Source organism: Scyliorhinus torazame, chromosome 9 (assembly GCF_047496885.1).
Source record: "Scyliorhinus torazame isolate Kashiwa2021f chromosome 9, sScyTor2.1, whole genome shotgun sequence".
Classification (NCBI taxonomy): Eukaryota; Metazoa; Chordata; class Chondrichthyes; order Carcharhiniformes; family Scyliorhinidae; genus Scyliorhinus; species Scyliorhinus torazame.
In genome coordinates, this window is record NC_092715.1 from 188,328,569 (window position 1) to 188,355,606 (window position 27,038).

At 50.3% G+C, this 27,038-nt stretch overlaps 1 protein-coding gene across 2 annotated transcripts in view; it reads left to right on the forward strand.

Moving 5' to 3' along the window:
* LOC140429645 (caspase activity and apoptosis inhibitor 1) overlaps positions 1 to 27,038 on the forward strand; it is a 64,743-nt gene that overhangs the window by 26,959 nt on the left and 10,746 nt on the right. For both annotated transcript variants that reach the window (XM_072516911.1, XM_072516912.1), the window contains exon 5: positions 20,391 to 20,464. In XM_072516911.1, the coding sequence (XP_072373012.1) occupies positions 20,391 to 20,464 (74 nt within the window). The remainder of the gene's footprint in view (positions 1 to 20,390; positions 20,465 to 27,038) is intronic.

The following is a 27,038-nucleotide window of genomic DNA, read 5'->3' on the forward strand; positions in this document are numbered from 1 at the left end:
TGCTCTCAGAAATATTTATATGGTTCAGGGAACCTATAAAATGGAACCTATTGCTCAAAATAAATAGTCCTATTGTTGCAATGTTTTTTTATTGGTTCACAAAAAACATGTACATAAAAAACAAGAATCTAATGATCTCTGAAATGCCTGTGGGATTTCTTGTTGGGCGGGAGACCTCTTACATCTACGTACCCCAGTTTGGAAACCCATGCTTCATACATTTAACAAAGTTGAATAGCGGATCAGTAACAAAAATTGTATATGGTTACTAACCACAGATTCAATTGTCACCTACAATTCCAAGAGTGAAAGCGGGAGCTGGACCAGGAAAAAGTAACAAAGAATTCTTGAATAAAATTAAAGCAAATTACTGCAGATGTTGGAAATCTGAAATTAAAACAGGAAAAGCTGGAAAGCCACTGGTCTAGCAGCAGCTGGAGAGAGAAACAGAGTTAACTCTTGGAGTCCTTATGATTCTTCGGAGTTGGATTCTTGACGATTGTACAATAAATCGGCAAACAGTTGGGAACTGATTTAAAGAGTAATGATTGCATGATCTCCGGGTGTTCCACAGTTGCTATGAGATAATGGTAGAAAGGAGCCCAGGTGATGTAGTTGATAGATGCTAACTTTTACAACCTATGGTCAAAACTTGGGCAACGCTAGCGACCCTAGCATTTATTGCCTATCCCTATTTGCCTTTGAGGTGATGGTGACAACTTCCTAGTCAGTTAGAGGGGATTTAAGAGTCAAGCACATTGCTGTGAGTCTGGAGTTACATATAGTTCAGACTGGGTAAGGACGTTAGCGAACCAGGTGGGTTTAGAAGCAAGCCAGTAGTTTTGTGGTCTGCAGATTTTATTTAGTTAACCAAATTGAAATTGCTCAGCTGCCAAAATGAGATTTAAACTCCTGTCTCTGGATGATTAATCCAGACCCCTCTATTACTTGTCCAGTTTCATAATCAGCATGCTACCGTTCCCAATCTGGAAGATAATTACTGGGGCAATCAAAGATAGGGATAAGTGAGTTTATGTTCATTCAAGAGATCTAAATTGATTTTCACCAAGCACTCCAGTAATTCTTTTGTTGCCCTTGCCTTCTAGAAACACGCTTAGACTGTTGCCACCTTCTAGGTTTAGCTGCAGGCTAATGAATCAGAGGACTCTCAGGCTTGCACTTTGTAACACTTTTTGTTTTCCAAGCCATTAATGTAAAGTCTGCAGGGAGTGAGCACCTTCCTGATTGAGGGCCATTCATTAAGATTGTAAGCAAGAGGTGAATGTGTTTACCAAAATACATATACTATCCTGTCATCAGTTTCAAATAACTGTGCAGTAGGAAAAAACAAAGCAAGGTAACCACAGGGCAACACTGACCGGAAAGGGAGAGAGACCCAAGATTTTTATCTTTTGTGAGAGAAATTTGATATGTCTGGTCAGAAGATCCAGCAGGAAGTTTTTGATGTAATGGAGGAATTTTGAAAAACAAATGCAAACCTTGAATAAAAGCAAAATCCCTGGATGCTGGAGCTCTGAAATAAAAATAGCGAGTGCGTGAAAAACTGAGCAGGTCTGGCAGCATCTTCTAGGAGAGGGGAACGGAGGTAACATTTTCCAATATAACTATTCTTTGGAACATGAAGAAGTCATATTTGTCTCAAAATGTTAACCGTCTCTCCACAGATGCTATCAGACCTGCTGAGATTGTCCAGTATTTTCTGTTGTTTCAAATTCCAGCATCTGCAGTAATTTGCTCCACAACCTCAATGTCCTTGCATACAAATGGAAGTGCTGGAGAAACTGAGCATGTCGGGCAGCATCTGTGGAGAAAGAAGGGAGCTGGCGTTTTGAGTCTGGATGACTCTATGTCAAAGCTAAAATAGCTGATTGGCTTTCATGTCTAAACTATATTTAAACTGGCTATTGAAATGTTTTCTAGTTGGATGAAAAGTACAAAATACTGATGCATAAAAAGTTCAGATATCATTGCACCCCGAGGTGTGAAGAGTTTGAAAAGGCTTAAAACAAGAAAAGTAGTGAGGCTGAGGATTGGGAAAATTTTAGAAAGCCGCAAAAAATTACCAAAAGCGGATATAGAGTGAGGCAATCAAATCCGAGAATAAACTGGCATGAAATGTAAAGCAAAACATGGAACTTGGATGAGTATGTAAAAAGACAGTCTAATAACCTCATTATATCTTCAGAAATTAATATTGAATATTATACAAATAGTTATCTCGTCCACACACACACACAAATCCTTTCAGCTCTTTCTGCAATTTTTACTGGCATTGGTGAGCTGGTGCGTGGAGCACTGCGTACAGTTTTGGGTCACCATACATGAGGAAAGATATACTTGCTTGAGAAGGAGTACAGCAAATGTTCATGGCTGATTCTTGAGATGAGAGGGTCATCATATGAAGAAAGATTGAGTTGAATGGGCCTTTTCTGTCTAGAATTTTGTAATGGGCCTTTTCTCTCTAGAATTTTGGAAGGGTGAACAACGTGATCTCATTGAAATGTATAAGATTATGAGAAGGCACCTTTGGACTGTGGGAGGAAACTGGAACACCCAGAGGAAACCCACGCAGACACGGGGAGAAAGTGCAAACTCCACACATAGTCACCCGAGGCCGGAATTGAACCCGTGTCCCTGGAGCTGTGAGGCAGCAGTGCCAACCACTGTGCTGCCCCTTAAATGTCAACGGACGATGGTTAGATCCTCTCTTGTAGGAGGTGGTCATTGCCTGGCATTTATATACCGTGAATGTAATTTGCCACTTGTCAGCCCAAGCCTGGATATTGTCCAGGTCTTGCTGCATTTGGACATGGACTCATTATCTGAGGAATGGCAAATGGTGCTGAACATTGTGCAGTCATCTGCAAACATCCCCCATTTCTAACCTTTATAATAGAAGGGAGGTCATTGATGAAGCAGCTGAAGATGGTTGGGCCTTGGAACTCCTGCAGCGGTGTCCTGGAGCTGAGATTATTGATCACCAACCACCACAACCATCTTCCTTTCTGCCAGGTATGACTCCAACCAGCGGAGAGTTTCCCCCAGATTTCCATTGATTCCAGCTTTGCGAGGGTTCCTTGATGCCATACTCAGTCAAATGCTGCCTTGATGTCCAGGGCAGTCACACCCCTCCCCTAATGCATTTGGCTCTTTTACCCATTTTTGAACCAAGGCTGTAATGGGGTCAAGCGCTATGGGACCCTGGTGGAACCCAAAGTGAGCGTCTGTGAGCAGGATATTGCTGAGTAAGTGCCAATTGATAGTACTGTTGATGACTCCTGATAACATTCAAAGAGACTAGGCATGATTCTCCGAAATGGAGACAAGAGTATTCGTGCTGTCGTGAATGCTGTCGCGTTTCACGACGGCGCAAAATGGGCGCGGGCAGTAGCGATTCTGGCCCCCACAGGCCCCAAATGCGGGAAAGTAGGACTAGCTTAGTGATAGAAACTGGGTGGCATGGACAAGCTGGACTGAAGGGCCTATTTCCATGCTGTAAACATCTGTGGCTAGAGATTTAGGGCCTGTTTCCATGCTGTAAACATCCTTGACTCTATGGCTAGAGAAATTGGGGCGATAGGCTATGGTTCAGGTATTGGCCATTTACGACTGAGGTGAAGAGAAATTTCTTCACTTGTGCATCTTTGAAATTCTCTACCCCTGAAAACTCTGGGTGATCAGTTGCTGCGTTCATTCAAGGCTGAGATCGATAGATTTTAGAATCTAAGGAAATGAAGGGATCTGAGAAATATGTAGGAAACTGAAGATGAGGTCATAGAACAACCATGGCCTCATCCATTTGTGAAGCAGGGCCAAATGTCTTACTCTTTCTTGTTTTCCTATTGTAAGCCATTATTTTACATTTCATTTCTTGCTGTTCTTGCAAGCTAGGTGAGCAAGATCTCCCTGCTGTTCTTTGAAAAGTGCCATGAGATTGTTAAAAAAATTCAATTGACCAGGTATATTGTGTCTTGAATTGACATTTCATCTAAGGAATGGCTCAGGGCTGATCACCTAAATTATGGAGGCCCTAGATTGGGGCTTGAACTCTTTGTGACAAGAATGGTAATGAATTAACTAATACCAAAAGTAATTATCAATATGAAAATAAAGCTCTGGTCAGAAATGCATTGTTTTAATAACCATTGAAAATCATGGGAATCATAGCATATAAAGAGATCATTTGATGGATTACAGCTTCCCAATGGGTTTTTCTATTCCATTTCACTGTCAACTTCCCAAAGCATTTGTTTTTGCTCTTCCACAATATAAGGTAAATTAGTTTAAGCAAATGTTATAGTCTTTATCACGCTATCTGCATGTAATAAAAAATTCCATGGCTGAAATAGAATCCGAGGGCAGAATTTTGTTGCAATGGTGAGTGTGTAGCTGACATTGCAGTGCCTTCCAAGTACATAGAACATAGAACAGTACAGCACCGTTCAGGCCCTTCGGCCCACGATGTTATGCTGACCATTTATCCTAATCTAAGATCAACCTAACCTACACCCCTTCAATTTACTACTATCCATGTGTCTGTCCAAGAGTCGCTTAAATGTCCCTAATGATTCTGACTCTTACCACCTCCGCTGGCAGTGCATTCCACGGACCCACCACTCTCTGTAAAGAACCGATCTCTGACATCTCTTTATCTTCCTCCAATCACCTTTAAATTATGTCCACTCGTGACAGCCATTTCCGCCCTGGGGAAAAGTCTCTGGCTTTCCACTCTATCCATGCCTCTCATCACCTTGTACCCTCTATCAAGTCACCTCTCTTCCTTCTTCGCTCTAGTGAGAAAAGCCCTAGCTCGCTCAACCTTTCTTTATAAGACATGCCCTCCAGTCCAGGCAATATCCTGGTAAATCTCCGCTGCACCCTCTCCAAAGCATCCACATCCTTCCTGTAATGAGGCGACCAGAACTGGGCACAATATTCCAAGTGTGGTCTAACCAGGGTTTTAGAAAGCTGCAGCAAAACCTCGTGGCTCTTAAACTCAATCCCCCTGTTAATGAAAGCCAACATACCATATGCCTTCTTTTTTTTAATTAAATATTTTATTGAAAATTTTTGGTCAACCAACACAGTACATTGTGCATCCTTTACACAATATTATAACAACACAAATAACAATGACCTATTTTATAAACAAAAAATGAATAAATAATAAATAACAAAAATGAAAACTAGCCCTAATTGGCAACTGCCTTGTCACAAGTAACACTCTCCAAAAATATAATTTAACAGTCCAATATATAATTATCTGTAGCAACGACCTATACATACTATACAGTATATATTAACAACCCTGAGAGTCCTTCTGGTTCCTCCTCCCCCCCCCCCCCCCCCCCCCCCCCCCCCCCCCCCCGCGGATCCTGGGCTGCTGCTGCTGCCTTCTTTTTCCCATTCCGTCTATCTTTCTGCGAGGTATTCGACGAACGGTTGCCACCGCCTGGTGAACCCTTGAGCCGACCCCCTTAGGACGAACTTAATCCGCTCTAGCTTTATAAACCCCGCCATGTCATTTATCCAGGTCTCCACCCCCGGGGGCTTGGCTTCTTTCCACATTAGCAATATCCTGCGCCGGGCTACTAGGGACGCAAAGGCCAAAACATCGGCCTCTCTCGCCTCCTGCACTCCCGGCTCTTGTGCAACCCCAAATATAGCCAACCCCCAGCTTGGTTCGACCCGGACTCCTACTACTTTTGAAAGCACCTTTGTCACCCCCATCCAAAACCCCTGTAGTGCCGGGCATGACCAAAACATATGGGTATGATTCGCTGGGCTTCTCGAGCACCTCGCACACCTATCCTCCACCCCAAAAAATTTACTGAGCCGTGCTCCAGTCATATGTGCCCTGTGTAATACCTTAAACTGAATCAGGCTTAGCCTGGCACACGAGGACGACGAGTTTACCCTGCTTAGGGCATCTGCCCACAGCCCCTCCTCGATCTCCTCCCCCAGCTCTTCTTCCCATTTCCCTTTTAGTTCATCTACCATAGTCTCCCCTTCGTCCCTCATTTCCCTATATATATCTGACACCTTACCATCCCCCACCCATGTCTTTGAGATCACTCTGTCCTGCACCTCTTGTGTCGGGAGCTGCGGGAATTCCCTCACCTGTTGCCTCGCAAAAGCCCTCAGTTGCATATACCTGAATGCATTCCCTTGGGGCAACCCATATTTCTCGGTCAGCGCTCCCAGACTCGCGAACTTCCCATCCACAAACAGATCTTTCAGTTGCGTTATTCCTGCTCTTTGCCACATTCCATATCCCCCATCCATTACCCCGGGGCAAACCTATGGTTGTTTCTTATCGGGGACCCCCCCAAGGCTCCAGTCTTTCCCCTATGCCGTCTCCACTGTCCCCAAATCTTCAGTGTAGCCACCACCACCGGGCTTGTGGTGTAGTTCCTCGGTGAGAACGGCAATGGGGCTGTCACCATAGCCTGTAGGCTAGTCCCCCTACAGGACGCCCTCTCTAATCTCTTCCACGCCGCTCCCTCCTCCTCTCCCATCCACTTACTCACCATTGAAATATTAGCGGCCCAATAATACTCACTTAGGCTCGGTAGTGCCAGCCCCCCCTATCCCTGCTACGCTGTAAGAATCCCTTCCTCACTCTCGGGGTCTTCCCGGCCCACACAAAACCCATGATGCTCTTTTCAATCCTTTTAAAAAAAGCCTTCGTGATCACCACCGGGAGGCACTGAAACACAAAGAGGAATCTCGGGAGGACCACCATCTTAACCGCCTGCACCCTCCCTGCCATTGACAGGGATACCATATCCCATCTCTTGAAATCCTCCTCCATCTGTTCCACCAACCGCGTTAAATTTAACCTATGCAATGTGCCCCAATTCTTACCTATCTGGATCCCCAGGTAACGAAAGTCCCTTGTTACCTTCCTCAACGGTAGGTCCTCTATTTCTCTACTCTGCTCCCCTGGATGCACCACAAACAACTCACTTTTCCCCATGTTCAATTTATACCCTGAAAAATCCCCAAACTCCCCAAGTATCCGCATTATTTCTGGCATCCCCTCCTCCGGGTCCGCCACGTATAGTAGCAAATCGTCCGCATACAAAGATACCCGGTGCTCTTCTCCTCCCCTAAGTACTCCCCTCCACTTCTTGGAACCCCTCAACGCTATCGCCAGGGGCTCAATCGCCAGTGCAAACAATAATGGGGACAGAGGGCATCCCTGCCTTGTCCCTCTATGGAGCCGAAAATATGCAGATCCCTGTCCATTCGTGACCACGCTCGCCACTGGGGCCCTATACAACAGCTGCACCCATCTAACATACCCCTCTCCAAAACCAAATTTCCTCAACACCTCCCACAAATAATCCCACTCCACTCTATCAAATGCTTTCTCGGCATCCATCGCCACTACTATCTCCGTTTCTCCCTCTGGTGGGGCCATCATCATTACCCCTAACAACCTCCGTATATTCGTGTTCAGCTGTCTCCCCTTCACAAACCCAGTTTGGTCCTCGTGGACCACCCCCGGGACACATTCCTCTATTCTCATTGCCATTACCTTGGCCAGGACCTTGGCATCTACATTTAGGAGGGAAATAGGTCTATAGGACCCGCATTGTAGCGGGTCCTTTTCCTTCTTTAAGAGAAGCGATATCGTTGCTTCAGACATAGTCGGGGGCAGTTGTCCCCTTTCCTTTGCCTCATTAAAGGTCCTCGTCAGTACCGGGGCGAGCAAGTCCACATATTTTCTATAGAATTCGACTGGGAATCCATCCGGTCCCGGGGCCTTTCCCGCCTGCATGCTCCTAATTCCTTTCACCACTTCTTCTACCTCGATCTGTGCTCCCAGTCCCACCCTTTCCTGCTCTTCCACCTTGGGAAATTCCAGCCGATCCAAGAAGCCCATCATTCTCTCCCTCCCATCCGGGGGTTGAGCTTCATATAATTTTTTATAAAATGTCTTGAACACTCCATTCACTCTCTCTGCTCCCCGCTCCATCTCTCCTTCCTCATCCCTCACTCCCCCTATTTCCCTCGCTGCTCCCCTTTTCCTCAATTGGTGTGCCAGCAACCTGCTCGCCTTCTCCCAATATTCGTACTGTACACCCTGTGCCTTCCTCCATTGTGCCTCTGCAGTGCCTGTAGTCAGCAAGTCAAATTCTACATGTAGCCTTTGCCTTTCCCTGTACAGTCCCTCCTCCGGTGCTTCCGCATATTGTCTGTCCACCCTCAAAAGTTCTTGCAGCAACCGCTCCCGTTCCTTACTCTCCTGCTTCCCTTTATGTGCCCTTATTGATATCAGCTCCCCTCTAACCACCGCCTTCAACGCCTCCCAGACCACTCCCACCTGGACCTCCCCATTATCATTGAGTTCCAAGTACTTTTCAATGCACCCCCTCACCCTTAGACACACCCCCTCATCTGCCATTAGTCCCATGTCCATTCTCCAGGGTGGGCGCCCTCCTGTTTCCTCCCCTATCTCCAAGTCCACCCAGTGTGGAGCGTGATCCGAAATGGCTATAGCCGTATACTCCGTTCCCCTCACCTTCGGGATCAATGCCCTACCCAGCACAAAAAAGTCTATTCGCGAGTAGACTTTATGGACATAGGAGAAAAACGAGAACTCCTTACTCCTAGGTCTGCTAAATCTCCACGGGTCTACACCTCCCATCTGCTCCATAAAATCTTTAAGTACCTTGGCTGCTGCCGGCCTCCTTCCAGTCCTGGACTTCGACCTATCCAGCCCTGGTTCCAACACCGTATTAAAATCTCCCCCCATTATCAGCTTTCCCATCTCTAGGTCCGGAATGCGTCCTAGCATCCGCCTCATAAAATTGGCATCATCCCAGTTCGGGGCATATACGTTTACCAAAACCACCGTCTCCCCCTGTAGTTTGCCACTCACCATCACGTATCTGCCCCCGTTATCCGCCACTATAGTCTTTGCCTCGAACATTACCCGCTTCCCCACTAATATAGCCACCCCCCTGTTTTTCGCATCTAGCCCCGAATGGAACACCTGCCCCACCCATCCTTTGCGTAGCCTAACCTGGTCTATCAGTTTCAGGTGCGTTTCCTGTAACATAACCACATCTGCCTTAAGTTTCTTAAGGTGTGCGAGTACCCGTGCCCTCTTTATCGGCCCGTTCAGCCCTCTCACGTTCCACGTGATCAGCCGAGTTGGGGGGCTTCCTACCCCCCCCCCCCCCCCCCCCCTTGTCGATTAGCCATCACCTTTTTCCAGCTCTTCACCCGGTTCCCACGCAGCTGTATCTCCCCCAGGCGGTGCCCCCCCGCCCATCCTCTCCCATACCAGCTCCCCCCTCTCCCCAGCAGCAGCAACCCAGTAATTCCCCCCTCCCACCCCCCTCCGCTAGATCCCCCCGCTAGCGTAATTACTCCCCCCATGTTGCTCCCAGAAGTCAGCAAACTCTGGCTGACCTCGGCTTCCCCCCGTGACATCGGCTCGCACCGTGCGACGCCCCCTCCTTCCTGCTTCTCTATTCCCGCCATGATTATCATAGCGCGGGAACCAAGCCCGCGCTTCTCCCTTGGCCCCGCCCCCAATGGCCAACGCCCCATCTCCTCCACCTCCCCTCCTCCCCCCATCACCACCTGTGGGAGAGAGAAAAGTTACCACATCGCAGGATTAGTACATAAAACCCCTCTTTGCCCCCCACATTCGCCCCACCACTTTGTTCGAACGTTCTTTTTAATAACCCGCTCATTCCAGTTTTTCTTCCACAATAAAAGTCCACGCTTCATCCGCCGTCTCAAAGTAGTGGTGCCTCCCTCGATATGTGACCCACAGTCTTGCCGGTTGCAGCATTCCAAATTTTATCTTTTTATGAAGCACCGCCTTGGCCCGATTAAAGCTCGCCCTCCTTCTCGCCACCTCCGCACTCCAGTCTTGATAAACGCGGATCACCGCGTTCTCCCATTTACTGCTCCGAGTTTTCTTCGCCCATCTAAGGACCATTTCTCTATCCTTAAAACGGAGGAATCTCACCACTATGGCTCTGGGAATTTCTCCTGCTCTCGGTCCTCGCGCCATCACTCGGTATGCTCCCTCCACCTCCAACGGACCCGCCAGGGGCCTCCGCTCCCATTAACGAGTGCAGCATCGTGCTCACATATGCCCCGACGTCCGCTCCCTCCACACCTTCAGGAAGACCAAGAATCCTCAGGTTGTTCCTCCTTGCATTGTTTTCCAGTGCCTCCAACCTTTCCACACATCGTTTCTGATGTGCCTCCTGCGTCTCCGTCTTCACCACCAGGCCCTGTATATCGTCCTCATTCTCGGCTGCCTTTGCCTTCACGACCCGAAGCTCCCGCTCCTGGGTCTTTTGTTCCTCCTTTAGCCCTTCGATCGCCTGTAGTATCGGGGCCAACAGCTCTTTCTTCATTTCCTTTTTGATCTCTTCCACACAGCATTTCAAGAACTCTTGTTGTTCAGGGCCCCATGTTAAACTGCCACCTTCCGACGCCATCTTGGTTTTTGCTTGCCTTCCTTGCCGCTGTTCTAAAGGATCCACTGCAATCTGGCCACTCTCTCCTTTTTCCATCCGTATCCAGGGGGGATTCCCTTCTGGTTTACCGCACAGTGTTTTTAGCCGTCAAAATTGCCGTTGGGGCTCCTATCAAGAGCCCAAAAGTCCGTTTCACCGGGAGCTGCCGAAACGTGCGACTCAGCTGGTCATCGCCGCACCCGGAAGTCACCCATATGCCTTCTTAACAGCCCTATCAACCTTGGTGCCAACTTTGAAGGATCTATGTATGTGGACCCCAAGATCCCTCTGTTCCTCCACACTTCCAAGAATCCTGCCTTTAACCCTGTATTCAGCATTCAAATTCGACCTTCCAAAATGGATCACTTCACATTTATCTAGGTTGAACTCCATCTGCCACGTCTCAGCCCAGCTCTGTATCCTGTCAATGTCTTGTAACCTGCAACAGCCCTCGACACTATCTATAATTCCACCAACCTTCGTGTCATCGGCAAACTTACTAACCCACCCTTCCACTTCCTCATCCAAGTCATTTATAAAAACCACAAAGAGCAGAGGTCCCAGAACAGATCCCACCGGCACACCACTGTTCACCGACCTCCAGGCGGAATATTTCCATCCACTGCCACTCGCTGTCTTCTTTCGGCCAGCCAATTCTGAATCCAGACATTCAAATTTCCCTGTATTCCATGCCTCCTAACTTTCTGAATGAGACTACCATGGGGAACCTTCTCAAATGCCTTACTGTTGTTGTGCATTGTTGAGTGGCAAGTCTATTGTGTGGCAGGGGCAGATGACTGCTGACCCTGAATATCTCCCAATGGCTGAAGATCCAGACAGACATCCATTCCATGCAAGCCAGCAGCATCAATTTGTATATCTGAAATGAGGATTTCAAACTTGTATTGCTTCCCACTTGCTATACTTGGATCTCGGGAGCTGCAAGCCATCATCCAGTACCCTCCCTCAGTCACCGTTGACCTTTCCTCCATCATCCTATACCCTCACTCCAACAATCTTGCCCTGCCTTGTATGAGACTCTCGAAATACATACCATCACCCTTAATAAAATGTCTGTTAATTTTGAGCTAACAATCCCCAGCCCCTTCATCATGGAGATGCCCCTCTGGCTCCTTCGACCTGCCAACTATCACCCTAGATTACCCACCCCCATCCTTTGGTCCACCAAAGCTTCCATACAAGAAAAGCAGCTCCTCCTTGCCCCAGCTCCACCAGGAAGACTACCTTATCTGCTATGCATCACCTTTAACCAGTTATGAATCAGAAGGCACATGTTCCTTGTTTTCCGCCAACCTAATAGCAAAGGTTCAACTTAATCTGGTAAGCATATGTTTTAATAAGTCTTGGTGACATACCGTTGGAAACCACAATCTACCTTTAACCTGCTGCCAATTTCTGGGGTGGCACAGTGGTTAGCGCTGCTGCCTCACAGCGCCAGGGACCCAGGTTCAATTCTGGCCTTTGGTGACTGTCTGTGTGGAGTTTGCACTTCCTCCCTGTGTCTGCGTGGGTTTCTTCCGGGTGCTCCGATTTCCTCCCACAGTCCAAAGATGAGAAAGTTAGGTGATTTCATCAGGCCATTCTAAATTGCCCCTGGGTGCCCAGGAATGTGTAGGTTAGGTGGGTTACAGGGATACGACGGGGTAGTGGGCCTAGGTAGGGTGCTCTTCATAGGGTCGGTGCAGACTCGATGGGCCGAATGGCAGCTTTCTGCGCTGTTGGGGTTCTATGGCTCTCAACTTCCATCCCGCCACAGGAAGCTGACATTTTTCCTCCCGTACAGTTAAGTCTACCTGTCCACCTTGTTTCCCATTCCCGGGAGCGTCTCCAGGTTCCACCCATAGGCACACACAGTAAAGGAGGCCATTCTTTGTTTTCTGAAAGCAGTTGTTCCCACATTTTCCCCGTTTTAAAAAAAAAAATCCGAAACTTAAATTAAGTTCTTCATCCTCAAATACCTGTCCAACATCTTTTTATAATTATTTATGGAATCAGCTTCACTACTTGTTCAAATAGTACGTTTCCTATCCCACCAGCTTCCAAAGTGAAAAAGATTTAAACTCCAAATCTTTTTCCAGTGTTCTTGAAATTCATCACTCCGGTCATTGACTCATTTGCCAAAGGGAATACTTTTTCACGATCTACTCTGTCACAACCTCAAATCACCTTGAATGGCTCTATTAGTGCACTTCTTAACCTCTATTCAATGGAGAATAGTTCTAACTTTTTCCACCTCTTTTCATAACTGAAGTCTATTATCCCTGGTAAATCCTGATCAGTCTCACCTGTACTTGACATTTACACCTTTCCTGAGTATGCCCAAAAGCATTCACAATACTTCAGCTAAGGCCTAACCAACCGATTTATAAAGTGGTTACATGATCTCTTATTTATTTATTCTCTTCCATTCCTCAAAAATTCTCATACTATTTGAACATCTTTATTAACTTGCTGTGCCACCTTTAAGGATGTGAGTATAGGGACAACCAGGCCTCTGCTATTTTAAAAATCTTGGGTGTCATTCTCCGACCCCCCGCCGGGTCGGAGAATGGCCGTTGGCCGCCGTGAATTCCGCCCCCGCCGAAGTCTCCGAAGGGAGAAAAGTCGGCGGGGCGTTAATGGCGCCGCTGCCGCGGAGAATGTAACGGGTCTGCGCAAGGCAGCCGATTTTCGGCCTGCCGATATTCTCCCTTCCGGATGGGCCGAAGTCCCGTCGACGTGATGACCGTCCACGTCGACGTGAATCAAACCTCCTTTTCATCGGTGTGACCCGGTGCTCCAGGCTCACGCCGACCAGCGTGGAGGTGAGTGACGGCCTGGGGGGTTGGCTCTGGGCAGGAGATGGCGTGGCCGCAGACTGATTGCGTGAGGAGAGGTGTGTCTCGGCTTGTGTGTGTGTGTGTGTGTGCGGCGGGGGGGGGGTTAGAGTAGGCTGGGCTCCGGGGGAGTGCCGGGAGGGGGTCCGTGCTGGGGTGGAGGTTGGGGGTTGGGGGGGGTCCGGGGTGGGGGTTGGGGGGGGTCCGGGTTGGGGGTAGGGGGGGGTCCGTGCTGGGGTGGAGGTTGGGTAGGGGGTCCGTGCTGGGGTGGAGGTTGGGGGGGGGGGGGTCCGTGCCGGGGTGGAGGTTGGGGGTTGGGGGGGGGGGGGGGTCCGTGCTGGGGTGGAGGTTGGGGAGGGGGTCCGTGCTGGGGTGGAGGTTGGGGAGGGGTCCGTGCCGGGGTGGAGGTTGGGGGGGGGTCTGTGCTGGGGTGGATGTTGGGGAGGGGGTCCGTGCTGGGGTGGAGGTTGGGGAGGGGGTCCGTGCTGGGGTGGAGGTTGGGGGGGGGGTCCGTGCCGGGGTGGAGGTTGGGGGTTGGGGAGGGGGTCCGTGCCGGGGTGGAGGTTGGGGAGGGGGTCCGTGCTGGGGTGGAGGTTGGGGGGGGGGTCCGTGCCGGGGTGGAGGTTGGGGGTTGGGAGGGGGTCCGTGCTGGGGTGGAGGTTGGGGAGGGGGTCCGTGCCGGGGTGGGGGTTGGGGGGGGGTCCGTGCCGGGGTGGAGGTTGGGGGTTGGGGGGGGGGGGGGGGGTTTCGTGCTGGGGTGGAGGTTGGGGGTTGGGGGGGATCCGTGCTGGGGTGGAGGTTGGGGAGGGGGTCCGTGCCGAGGAGGGTTATGGGAGGGCAAATGAGTTGGTCCACCTGGCCAGGTGCCAGCCTCCAACAGGTCCATGCCACCTGGCTGGGGGGAGGAGGGGATATGGGCAATGATGACATGTCGTCGTTCCCCCCCCCCCCCCCCCCCCCCAAACCAGGCCGTCATGTTTTCAGACCATCCAGCGATGTTGGCCGCCGTGGTGGCAGCCGCTCATGTCTATGTTGCCCTCGATGAGGAGGAGGAGGAGGAGCGTGCCAGAGAGGCGGCGCAGGCTGCCGCAGAGGGGCAGGCGGCAGCCGCCCAGGCTGGAGGGACACCTGACCGACAGGACGAGGAGGGGGAGGAGGACGTCGCGGCCCCACGGCAACGGAGGCACCCGAGGGCGCCCCGTGTGTACCGGCCCCGGCAGTCATACCAGGACCTCACGGACCGGGAATGCAGGAGGAGACTCCTGATGAGCCGGGAAACCGTGGCACACATCTGCCACCTGCTGGCACACCTGTCACCGCGTGGCACTGGCGGGGGACACCCTCTCCCCGTGTCCGTCAAGGTTACGGTGGCCCTGAACTTTTATGCAACGGGGTCATTCCAGGCACCGAGTGGGGACCTGTCCGGCATATCGCAGACATCGGTGCATCCGGGCAGTGACAGATGCCCTTTATGCCATGGCGCACCGCTACATCCGCTTCCCCGTGGACTGGGCCAGCCAAGATGCCCGGGCCGTGGGCTTCTCTGCCGTTGCCGGGTTCCCCATGGTCCAGGGCGCGATCGATGGGATGCACGTCGCCGTGCGGCCACCTGCAGATAACAGGGCCGTGTTCACTAATAGGAAGGGGACCTATTCGATGAACGTACAGGTGGTCTGCGACCACCGCATGATGATCCTGCACGTCTGCGCCCGTCACCCGGGCAGTGTACACGACTCATTCGTGTTGTCGCGGTCATCCATCCCCGGCATGTATGAGGGACGCCATCCCCGGCTGAGGGGCTGGTTGCTGGGCGACAGGGGCTACCCATTGCGATCGTGTCTGATGACGCCTACAGAGGCCACGCAATGAGGCGGAGAACCGCTACAATGATGCCCATGTAGCGACAAGGGGAGTGATCGAGAGGTGCTTTGGCGTGCTGAAGATGCGTTTCAGGTGCCTGGACCTCTCTGGGGGCGCCCTCCAGTATCGGTCAGATAGGGTCGGCCGCATCATTGCGGTGTGCTGCGTCCTGCACAACATAGCCCAGCAGAGGGGCGATGTGCCGCAGGCAGAGGAGGGCGGAGTGGAGGAGCAGCAGGAAGAGGCGCAGTCCTCCCCAGATGAGGGGGATGTGGGGCAATGGTCAGGGCAGACTGGGTAGACACAGGCGGGTGGCTGTCCACCGTTACCGGCTGGCCCAGCGGGCACGGGACAGACTGATAGCCGCCCGCTTCACTGACTAGATGGGCGTGGGAATCGGGTAGTATGGCCACAGACCGCACACCATGGCAACAGCCGACCACCCACACCCCCCACCCATCCACCCACCCAGCACCCTCACCCCCCTCCCCAACCCCACACACCCCACCCGCATGCAGACCACCCCCCCCCCCCCCAATTGCCGATCCACCGGCGGCACAACGGGCCGGGCTCACCCAGTTGCGGGTGGACGCGTGTCTATCGCAGGCCATGGAGGATGATGACAACCCGCCCTGCGATGAGCTCCTGGCTCTACATCGTTGGACTATGTCTGACCCATGGCCACAGTACCACCGTCCACCCGGACCATCCCTGCATGCGGCTGTGACACTGCAGCGCACGGTCCCGTCCTCTGCCCGGGGGATGTTGATGGCGGCCCAGGGGGAAGGGGGCAGACTCACCTGGAGCTGAGGTAAGACCACCCCTCACACACACACTTGCGCTCAACGTACATGACACCCCCGCACACTTTGGACAGAGCACAAAGGCAGCTTCGGTAGGTGTAACATTGACTTTAATAACCAAAGGAGTTCATGCACGTGCCCTAGCCCCTAAAACTCATCTGTGCCCTGCACCCGTGCCAACTTACTCAGTGTCTAATTGTTTGGCCTTACGGGCCCTTTGACTACGTCTACGTGGTTCCCCAGACGGTACAGCAGAACTGGAGGTGGACTCCTGTGATTCCTGCCCTCTGACACTGGATCCCTTTGGCGGCCGTTTCCTGGGGCGTCCTGGCCTAGATGGGCCAGGCTGCGGCCCGGGCGACTGGGATGGCGAGCTGCCAGCCTGTCCTGCCCGTTGCCCACCCGATGCACCTGGGACGGAAGGGGGGGGGGGAGTCCGAGGTGTCGCGTTTTACCGGGACCTCCCCTACAGAGGGAGCCGGGACGGACCACACCACCTCCTCCTCCCTCGGGGTGCCCGATGGCCCCCAGGCCTCTACATGGGTGGGGGATGCGAACGGACTGGCCATCCGACGCGCCCCCGACATCTGGCGCTGCCAGTCCTGGAGGCCCGTGCTGGTATCGACAGGGGTCTGCAGGTTTGCAGCTATGGAGCCCAGGGGGTTGTCAAACCCTGTCTGTGACAGTGCGACGCCGGCTCGCACATGGCCACTGGCGCCGATGCCCTCAGCGATGGCCTGCTGAGACTGGGCCATGGCCTGCTGAGACTGGGCCATGGCCTGCAGAGACTGGGCCATGGCCTGCAGAGACTGGGCCATGGCCTGCAGAGACTGGGCCATGGCCTGCAGAGACTGGGCCATGGCCTGCAGAGACTGGGCCATGGCCTGCAGAGACTGGGCCATGGCCTGCTGAGACTGGGCCATGGCCTGCTGAGACTGGGCTATGGCGTTGAGCGCCTCTGCCATCTGGCGCTGGCACTGGCACTGGCTCATGGCCTCCTGTGAGAGGGCAGCCATTTCCTGGGCCACAGACGCCGCCTGCACGGAAGGCCCCAGGCCTCGCAAACCATTCCCCATGTCTGACACCGTCGCACCCATTGCCTCCACCGCGGACGCCACCCGTGCGGTGTCAGCCTGGGTGGCACGCATGACCGGGACCACTCCCAGCTCCTGGACGCGGGTGGACTCCTCCCGGGATCCATCTGGGCGGCAGATGTTCGCTTGGCCTGGGCTGCCCTCCGACCGCCCGGTCCCTCTGCTGCTCCTACCTCCACCTGCTGTACCGGGACGGCTGTGTTGTGCGCACCAGTGAGTGTACCAGACGCCTCATCACTAAAGTGCCCAACCGTGGTGAGTGTTTCTGCGATGGTGGAGGGTGTTGGTGACAGCAGTGGCGTTGTGTCGTGCTCTTCGTCCCACTCTGACTCCATGGCACTTTGGGGTGGGGGTTCGTCTCCACCCATCCACTCTGAGTCACTGTCCGGTATTTCGTCTTCCCGGGTCGTGCTGTCCCGGGTCGTGCTGTCCCGGGTCGTGCTGTCCCGGGTCGTGCTGTCCCGGGTCGTGCTGTCCCGGGTAGGGGTGTCCCGGATAGTGGTGTCCCGGCTCGGATGTGACGGGGGCCTGTGGCTGCCCCCCTCATCGCTGGGTGGTCGCTCCCGCACGTGACAGGGGTGTCGTCTCCCTGTTGCTCCAGGTCTCTCCGTCTCCCATGGTGTGCGAGGGGCATCCTGCGGGCGTCGCATGCTGGAGGGTCCGGGTCTCTCCGTCTCCCGTGGTCTCCGAGGGTCATCCTGCGGGCGTCGCATGCTGGAGGGTCCGGGTCTCTCCGTCTCCCGTGGTCTCCGAGGGGCATCCTGCGGGCATCGCATGCTGGAGGGTGCGGGTCTCTCCGTCTCCTGTGGTCTCCGAGGGGCATCCTGCGGGCGGTGTGCATCTGCGGGGATGGGTGCCTGGACGTTTGGTCCTGCGATACACAATGAAGCATGCATGGTTAGACATCAGGCAGTGATCAGGTGATACGGGGGAGGGGGATATAGGGGAGGGGGGATATGGGGACGGGCTGTTGGTGGCTCACTTGCTCGTGGGCCCCCGACCTCTGCATCAGCAACCTCCCGGTCCTCAGGTCCGCCAGCCAGTTCCAGGGCCCTTTCCTCGTGTATGGTCAGTGGCCTCTCATCAGCGGGCCCTCCTCCAGTCCTCACATGCTCCCTATTGTTGTGTGCGCGCTTCTCCTGTGGGGGGGGGGGGGGGGGGGGGGGGGGGGGTGGCAGGGGTAAAAGGCAACAGTGTTAGGCAGGTATATGAATGCACGCCATCGGTTGCGCGTGCATTGCAGAAGTTAAGGTTAGGGCTGGATTCACTTGGGGATATGGGGGGGATATGGGGGTGGGGGGATATGGGGGAGGGGGGGGATATGGGGGAGGCTCACCCTGCCTGCTCTGACGAGGTCGTTCACCTTCTTGTGGCACTGGGTGCCTGTCCGTGGTGTCAGGGCCACAGCGGTGACGGCCTCTGCCACTTCCCTCCACAGACGCCGGCTGTGGCGTGGGGCAAGTCTGCGGCCGTGCCCGGGATACAGGGCGTCCCTCCTCTGCTCCACCGCGTCCAGGAGCGCCTCCACATCGCGTGACTCGAACCTCGGGGCTGAGCGACGGCCAGCCATCCAGTCGGGTGTTGCGGTCGGGTGTTCTGGTCGGGTGGGGGGGAGCTGCGCGGCCTTATGAGCCGTCACGCCGTGCAACGCGTATGACGCTGCACGGCGTGAACCACTGCGCAAGCACGGATCCCGTTACGTCGCTGCTAGCCCATTTCGGGCCGGAGACTATCGTCCCATTTTTATGACGTGACGCAAGTGGGATTTGCACCGTTTTTTGCGCCGATCGGCGGACTTTCCGCCGGTAACGGAGAATTTCGCCCCTTGTCTTTTATGGTATACACTTTCCAAATTCGTTCTAAAGTGCATCACGATACATCCAATTCTCTACGTTGAACATTATCTGCCATGCTTTTGTCCATTTCACCAGTCTGTGTCATCCTATTCACTATCTATTACTTTGCCAAGTTTCAAATCATCTACAAATCAGCCCTCTGTGGTAAAAAGAAATACTGAATGTCCTATTTGTTCTTCTATGGCTAATCATGCTGTTGTTACCAGTTCACCTACCAGTCAGTGGAAACAATTATAAATAAAAACAGAAAATGCTGGAAAAGCAGGTCTGGCACCATTTGTGGAGAGTAACAGAGTTAACACTTCAGGTCGATGACCTTTTGTCAGAATTGGGAATAGTTGGAAGTGCAGATTTTGAGAGGGTGGGGAGAAAGGACACCAGGAAAGCTTGTAATGGGGTGGAAGGCAGGAGAGATTACATTCGAGAAGAGCTCGTCTAACAGGGCGAATAGGGGAAGATGAAGGAGCAAGAAAAGAAACAAAAGATGTGCCGAGAGCAGGTGTACTGTTGCCTGAAAGCAAAATTAAGAGAAAAACTGAAACATAAAAGGAAATATAATGGTTTTAAATTGTTTAACTTCTGCGTTGAGGGCGGAAGGCTGTCAACTGCCTGAACAAAAGATGAGGTGCTATTCCTTGAGTTTGCGATGAAACAACTATTCAGTGTTTATGCTGAAAAATGTTCACAATTTTTGAAAGCTTAATTTATCTCTAACAGGTCACCACTACCATCCTCACTCAGCTTTTAATGTTTATTTTCCAATGAGAGAAAGTCTTTTAAGAGCCTGCATAACTCCAGCCATTTGTTCCTGGTCTCTATTCAGTGAATCTTAGCATGCTCTTTTGCAGTGCTGATGTCCTGATGTCTTTGTTTTGAAGATGAATTATTGAAGAACATTTGGGAAACATTCAATTATGTAAATGGCTGAATGCTATGTATTTCTGCAAAATTGATCCTGAACAAAAGCAATATTGCACGTTTGTATATTTCACCAAATTAAGTTTTATGCAGCTCTTAAAAGCAAATGAAAAGATCATGGAAAGTTGATGGAGATTAATTGATGAAAGGTGTGTGCACGTTTTTAATGAATGCCATTTTCAGGAGACAGGTAGTAGGTATGGCTGTTGCTTGCAGGGCTAGATTTCACATCCTGCTCTTACAATATTTTGTGAAAGCAATAAATATTAACTGAATTGGTCTTATTTACATGTAATTGTTATTTTTTTTGGAAGACATTGCTTCCCTTCAGTTACAATAACATGTAGTGTGTACTACCTCAAAATGGCCACAAGATGGTATAGGTTATCTACTTAGAATTTTTCTGTTCTCATTGAATTGTGTGATATCTTAACTTGTTTATTAACCTGCATAGTTAAATATATTCTAACAAAGCAGCAGGCTATGAAATTTTGACCTTTTTCTCCAGACAGGATAATAATGTTGATTCCACCTCTTCCTACAAAGAATGCAATGAGCAAGAGGCACCCGAGCTGAAACAGGGTAGGTTAAATTGGCATTGGAATGCTGCACTTAATTTTTAAATATCTTTTGATGGTCCTTGCGTGTATCTCCTTAAAAGCTGAAGGTGACTTGAGTTAACATTTTAATAATTATAAATAAGATCAAGGAAACCATTTTAGCTTTGCCCAATGTTTAACTTCTCTATTAACCTTCATTTCTAAATAAATCATTCATTAACAGTACAATAAATCTTTACTATTAAATAATTCCAATGATCAAAATTTGGGTTGATGAATGGTTATTCGATAGGCCACTTTGTTTAGGTCCGGGTGAGAAATGAAAATTTGTATGAAGCTTGCAGATTAATAACACTAGAGGGTGCCATTTTCCAGGAATTTCTTTAGTGCTGTCTTTGCATACGTTGCACTGTAGATTCCATTCCAGTGATTCCTTCCGATCCTGGTTTTGTTTCATAATAATCTGCTTAATTTGTCGAACCATAACAAATGAAGAGTTGAGCAATTTTGTCTAAGTTAATTCTATACAAAATTAATGAAAGGAATATCCCTGTGTCAATTTAAATAGGAGTAAGACAAAATATAACCCCTCTTGGGTCCAGAAACCCAAGAGAACTTCTGTTTGAAAAGCAGGACCCTTATAAATCATCAATGTTTTATACTTTTAAAAAATCCATCCTTGGGATTTGAACGTTGCTATCAAGGCCAGCATTTATTACCCATCTCTAACTGCGCTTGAGAAGAGATGGTGAGTCGATTTCTTGAATCACTGCTATCATGTTGTTTAGATACTCCCACAGCACTGTTAGAGAAGGAATTCCAGGATTTTGAAGCAGCAACAATGAAGGAATGGTTATACAGTAATGAAATGAAATGAATGAAAATCGCTTATTGTCACAAGTAGGCTTCAATGAAGTTACTGTGAAAAGCCCCTAGTCGCCACATTCCGGCCCCTGTTCTGGGAGGCTGGTACGGTAATTGAACCGTGCTGCTGGCCTGCCTTGGTCTGCTTTAAAATCCAGCTATTTAGCCCAGTGTGCTAAACCAGCTCCTATAAACCAGTAACAAGTCAGAATGGTGTGTGGCTTGAAGGAGAACTTGAAATTTGTGGTGTTCCCAGTTAACTGTTGCCCTTCTCCTTCAGGATGGTAGTGCCATGTAGCTGGTGAGACAGGCTTTGGGGAGTCAGGAGGTGAGTTACTCACCCCAGAATTCCCAGCCTCTGACCAGATTTTGTAAGCACAGTATTTATATGGTTGATCCAGTTTAGTTTCTGGTCACTGGTAACCCCAAGAATGTTGATGGTGGGGGATGCATCGATGGTAATATCGTTGAACACCTGTTTCAAAAGGTAAGATACTTGTCGATCATCCGTGTTTAATTTTTTTTTGTTGCTGATAACATTTTGAAGGTTTGTATAAGGTCAGCGTTTGGTTACAGCAGGGCTTTTCAAAGTGCGGGTTGTGACCCCCCAAGTGTCAAGAGGGTTACGGAGCAAACGGTTGTGGCCTTCCAGCAGTGGTCCTGATTCCTGGAGAAGAGGCCAATGGCCACTACCGGCATTTTTATTGAGAATATTACTTTTAAATGTCGCCGTACCTTTTAAATTAGACTGTAGTCTTGCGACCATAAGCATCAGCAGTGAGCAGGTCACGTGCCCTTCATGTACACTTCATGTCAAGCGCCCTCTATGTACTTGTTTTTGGCACCATATCATGGAGGAGAGCTTGTTACATTTTCTAGCTGCTGGCAAGCAGGTCAAGAGGCCTGTGAAGGTATATTGTTTTCTTACAAGTAAGAGATGGCCAGAGACAGAATTAGGCAGAGTACCTACTGGCCAGGATCTCTCATCTGAATATGCTGGAGAGAGCTGCTCAAGAGAGTCTAAGACAGAACAGAGCAGGATTAGTTCTGTACAGAGCGCCAGGGCCTATAATTAACAGTCTACAAAGAAGAAACTTAACTCGAGATCAAAGCAGTATGAAAATTATTTCTCGAAGTATGGTTTAGTCAATTGTGCCATGCAACTAAGGATGAAAAAGCCCATATGTATCATATGCTGGGTAGTACTGGCAAATGAGAGAAGTTTCAGATTTTGAAAGAGAAGTAGTGGGTGAAAAATTCCTTCAGAGGCTGTGACCCCAGAGTTGGTTAATAACTTGCAACTGACTCCGGATGAAAAGACTACGCTGCTGTACATGACCTGTGATATGCACATTAAATACACCAAAAGTCCATGAGGGTGTCAGCATTCTGGAATTGCATTTCCCAGGAGTTAAACTTCCCAGGAGTTAAACAAGTGTTTTGTTGCTATCGCCCTTCACGACAACCTACATGTGTGAGGTTAGATTTTCCGTTCTCACAAATATGAATATGACACAAAGGAACTGGCACCTGATATGCACATTACCCTCGTCTCCTGTCAACCTGATTAGAGTGATATCTTAAGGACCAAGCAGGCTCCCCTTTCGCATGAAAGGTAAATGAAAGTAAGCGAAGATTGGCAAAAGTGGGTCCTGGGAAAAAAGTTTGAAGATCACTGGTTTACGAAAATCATTGTGTACTGATCACTATCTCTTTATTATTGTTCCTGCAAAGATTCATTTGAGTTTTGGAAGAGATCCTGACTGCATACTGTAGAGGAAAGCCTGTAAAGGATAGAAATTTGCCCTCCAGCTATGCAACTGCTAGCACCCTTTCCATTTGCTGCAAGACTTGGTGGAAGTGGTGTTAAGGGCATCAACAGGAGCAAATGGACAGCAATAAAAGATCAAGGAAAAGAATGAGGAATGATGGCACGGTAGTGGTGATATATCAACAATAAAGAGGCGGGGGGAGGGCAAAAAGATGAGAACTTGAATTTGAGGAAATGGAGAGAGACTGCTTGGTTGGAAATGACAAAAGTCGTGTCAGTTTGAATATGCGTTGTGGGGGAGAAGAGCAGGAAAGTATCTGTTTGAACTCAGATGGAGGGAAAAACAGTGCCAGGTTTATTTGTTTTGGGGAAGAAGCAGTCAGCTGAATTTTGGAAAGGGACACATGCCATGTTGTCTTGAGAGTGAGTACTAGAAAAGTTCAGAACTACCCAAGAGATTTAGAGTGTGAACTGGAGCATGCCAGGTTTGATTTAGGAAAATTGACTCTTGAGGTAACGTTTTTTTAATAATCTTTATTATCACAAGTAGGCTTACATTAACACTGTAATGATGTTTCTGTGAAAAGCCCCTAGTCGCCAGATTCTGGCGCCTGTTTGGGCGCACAGAGGGAAAATTCAGAATGTCCATATTACCTAACAGCACGTCTTTCAGGACTAGTGGGAGGAAACCGGAGCACCCGGCAGAAACCCACTCAGACCATGGGGAGAACGTGCAGACTCCACACAGACAGTGACCGAAGCTGGGAATCGAAACTGGAACCCTGGAGCTGTGAAGCAACAGTGCTCACCACTGTTGAGGAAGTGATCTAGTCGGTCTGTTTTTCTTAATTATCTAAAACCCTTTTTAGATTAAAAATAAATGGTCAAGTACAAATGTGGGTTAAAATTTGCCAGGATACCATTTACGGTGAAAATTCAAAATGTTTTAGCACCAATCCTGCCATAATTGCATCACTCATTTTGTGTCCTCCACCAATGGATGTTTCCCTTTAGGCTTTCATGTAGCGGTTTCTTTTAATTAATACAAGTGAAGGAACGTTGAGAGTGCCTACAGCTTAAATTGGAGATCTCTTTGTATCTAATTGTTTAGATATGCCTCAGCTTATAATCTTTACAGCATTAGCTTTTTGGGGGGCTGTCAAACGTGATTAGTTTTCGGACAAGTTCCGGCGATGGTGATGTGCTGAGCGGACACACATCAAGTGGCTCTCCTCCCAACCATTGTGAAAAAGGCACTTTTAGGCGAATTTTGCCCAATCGACAGCAAAATAACCCCAACGGAAATAAGAAAACAATGACAAAAAAATGCCAACGAACGGGAGTTCAAGGCGCCGAAGGGATGGCAGAAAGGGCCACAAACAGCAAGAGAATGAACCGGCGGGCCCACAAGGCGAGGAGACCCCGGCCGCCCAAGAGAGGGGGAGACCATCGACCTGAGCATCAGCTTCCCCCTCGCCACCTGGAGACGGATGGAAAATCTTCCTCAAGAAGGAGGTGGCCGCCATGAAAGAGGTGATCAGAATTGAGATCCGGGTGGCGGTTAAGATGGTGGTGACCCAGGCGATGGTCAACCTACAAAAGACAATCGACGGGCTGCGGAAGAAAGTGGAGGTACAGGTGAGGATGATCCACGACCTCCAGAGAGCCTTGACGGACCAGAGCGACAAGAGGTGAAAAGGTTGGTGGCGGCCCAAGGGAGCTTGAAGGGGAAAGTCGAGGACTAGGAAATAGGTCGCTACGACAGAACTTGCGGCCTGTGGACCTGCCAGAAGGCATTGAGGGTAGAGACCAGACAGGCTGCATCGCCCAAATGCAGGGCAACTTATTTGGGAGAGACCGCTTCCCCCAACCCACCAGAACACGACAGGGCACACAGGTCATGGCGGCCAGCTCCTTGAAAAAGATCTTCCATCCGAGAGCAATCAACGCGAAGCTGCACCGATATCAGGACGGTGAGAGGATCCTGCGGTGGGCAAGACAGACTAAAGCAAGCACATGGGAAGTACACAGAATTCGTATTTATCAAGACATTGAGGCAGACCTGGCGAAAAGAAGGACCGAGTTTAACCAGGCAAAGTCGGCACTTTATAAAAATGGGGTGCAATTTGGCATGTTATTTCCAGACAGATTTTGGGTCACAGGCCAGAGCAAAAGAGTATTATTTCAATACCCCGGTGGAGGCAAATAACTTAGTACGGGCCAGCGGCCTGACAAAGGGCAGGCGAGACAGTGATGAAGACCGCTGAAAGAAACAGATTTATAGAACAAGTTAACTTGTTTGCGCGGGTGTTCTGCCTCGTTCTGATCAGAAAGACCGGGTCACCGGAGTGAGCGAGGACAGGGAAATGCATGTGAGGGAGAAGGCAGAGAAAGCGGACAGTTGGCGGGCATAGGCAAAGGGCTAGATCTGCCCTGGGAGGGGAGCCATAGTACTAGAAGGGAGGGCTAGCACGGAAGACGAGCAGTAAGGGGGGGGGGTGTTCCTTACTCCGGTCCACAAGGTGTACGCCTGGATCGATGACTTTACAATGGAGAAATCGGTGCTCCAAGGAATAGTAAGAGCAGAATACTCCGCGATTGTCATCTCCGACCATGCTCCACACTACACGCTACTGGACACAGACCTCTTGGCCAACAAGGCCTTCTGCCAAAAAACATCACAGGCCATATGTACATTACTAATAACGAGAACGGGGAAGTCTCGTCTTCCACATTCTGGGAGGCACTGAAAGTTGTGATCAGGGGAGAAATTCTAGCCTATAAGGCTCGTAGAGACGGGGAAGAGAGGACGCCTAGACAACAACTGATTGACTCCATCCTGGAGGTCAACAGAAAGTACTCCGATCCCTGACCATAGAGCTGGCGGAGAGGAAAAAGTAGCAAATGGGCTTTAACCTCCTATCCACCAGGAAAGCAGTACACCAACTCCACCAGACACAGGGGACCTTCTACGAACTCGGAGAGAAGGCTGGCTGCCTACTGGTTCACCAGCTGAGAAAGCAGGCAGCCAGGAGGGAGATAGCGCCGGTAAAAAACAGCAGAGGTAGCCTGGTAACTGAGCCAAAAGAGGTGTGTTTGAGACCTTCTATCAAGGGCTGTACACGTCCGAGTGATATCCGAAAAAGACTCGGCGGAATGCGAATCGAACAGACCCATTTCGCTGCTTAATGTAGACACGAAAGTGCTGGCCAAGAGACTGGAGAGCTGCGTACCAGAGGTGGCCGCAGAGGACCAAACGGGCTTTTGTCAAGGGTCGGCAGCTAACTATGAACATCAGGCGGCTGATGAATGTAATAATGAACCCCCCCTCCGGGGAGAGAGAACCAGAGATGATCATCTTCTTGGATTTAGAAAAAGCCTTCTACAGAGCCGAGTGGAAGTACCTCTTTGAAGTACTGGTGCGGTTTGGGCAAGGAGCAGGGTTCACCTCTTTGGTGAAACTCCTGTACAATGCCACCAAGGTGAGCAGTCGGACCAACACCACCAGCTCTGAATACTTCCAGCTGCACAGGGGCACACAACAGGGATGCCCACTGTCCCCACTCCTGTTTGCCCCAGCAATTGAAATGAAATGAAAATCGCTCATTGTCGCGAGTAGGCTTCAAATTAAGTTACTGTGAAAAGCCCTTAGTCGCCACATTCAGGCACCTGTCCAGGGAGGCTGGTACTGGAATTGAATCGCGCTGTTGGCCTGTCTTGGTCTGCTTTAAAAGTCAGCTATTTAGCCCTGTGCTAAACCAGCCCCTGTATATTAAAAAAAAAAGAAAAATGAAATGAAAATCGCTTATTGTCACAAGTAGGCTTCAAATGAAGTTACTGTGAAGATCCCCGAGTCGCCACATTCCGGCACCTGTTCAGGGAGGGTGGTATGGGAATTGAACCGTGCTGCAGGCCTGCCTTGGTCTGCTTTAAAAGCCAGCTCTTTATCCCTGTGCTAAAC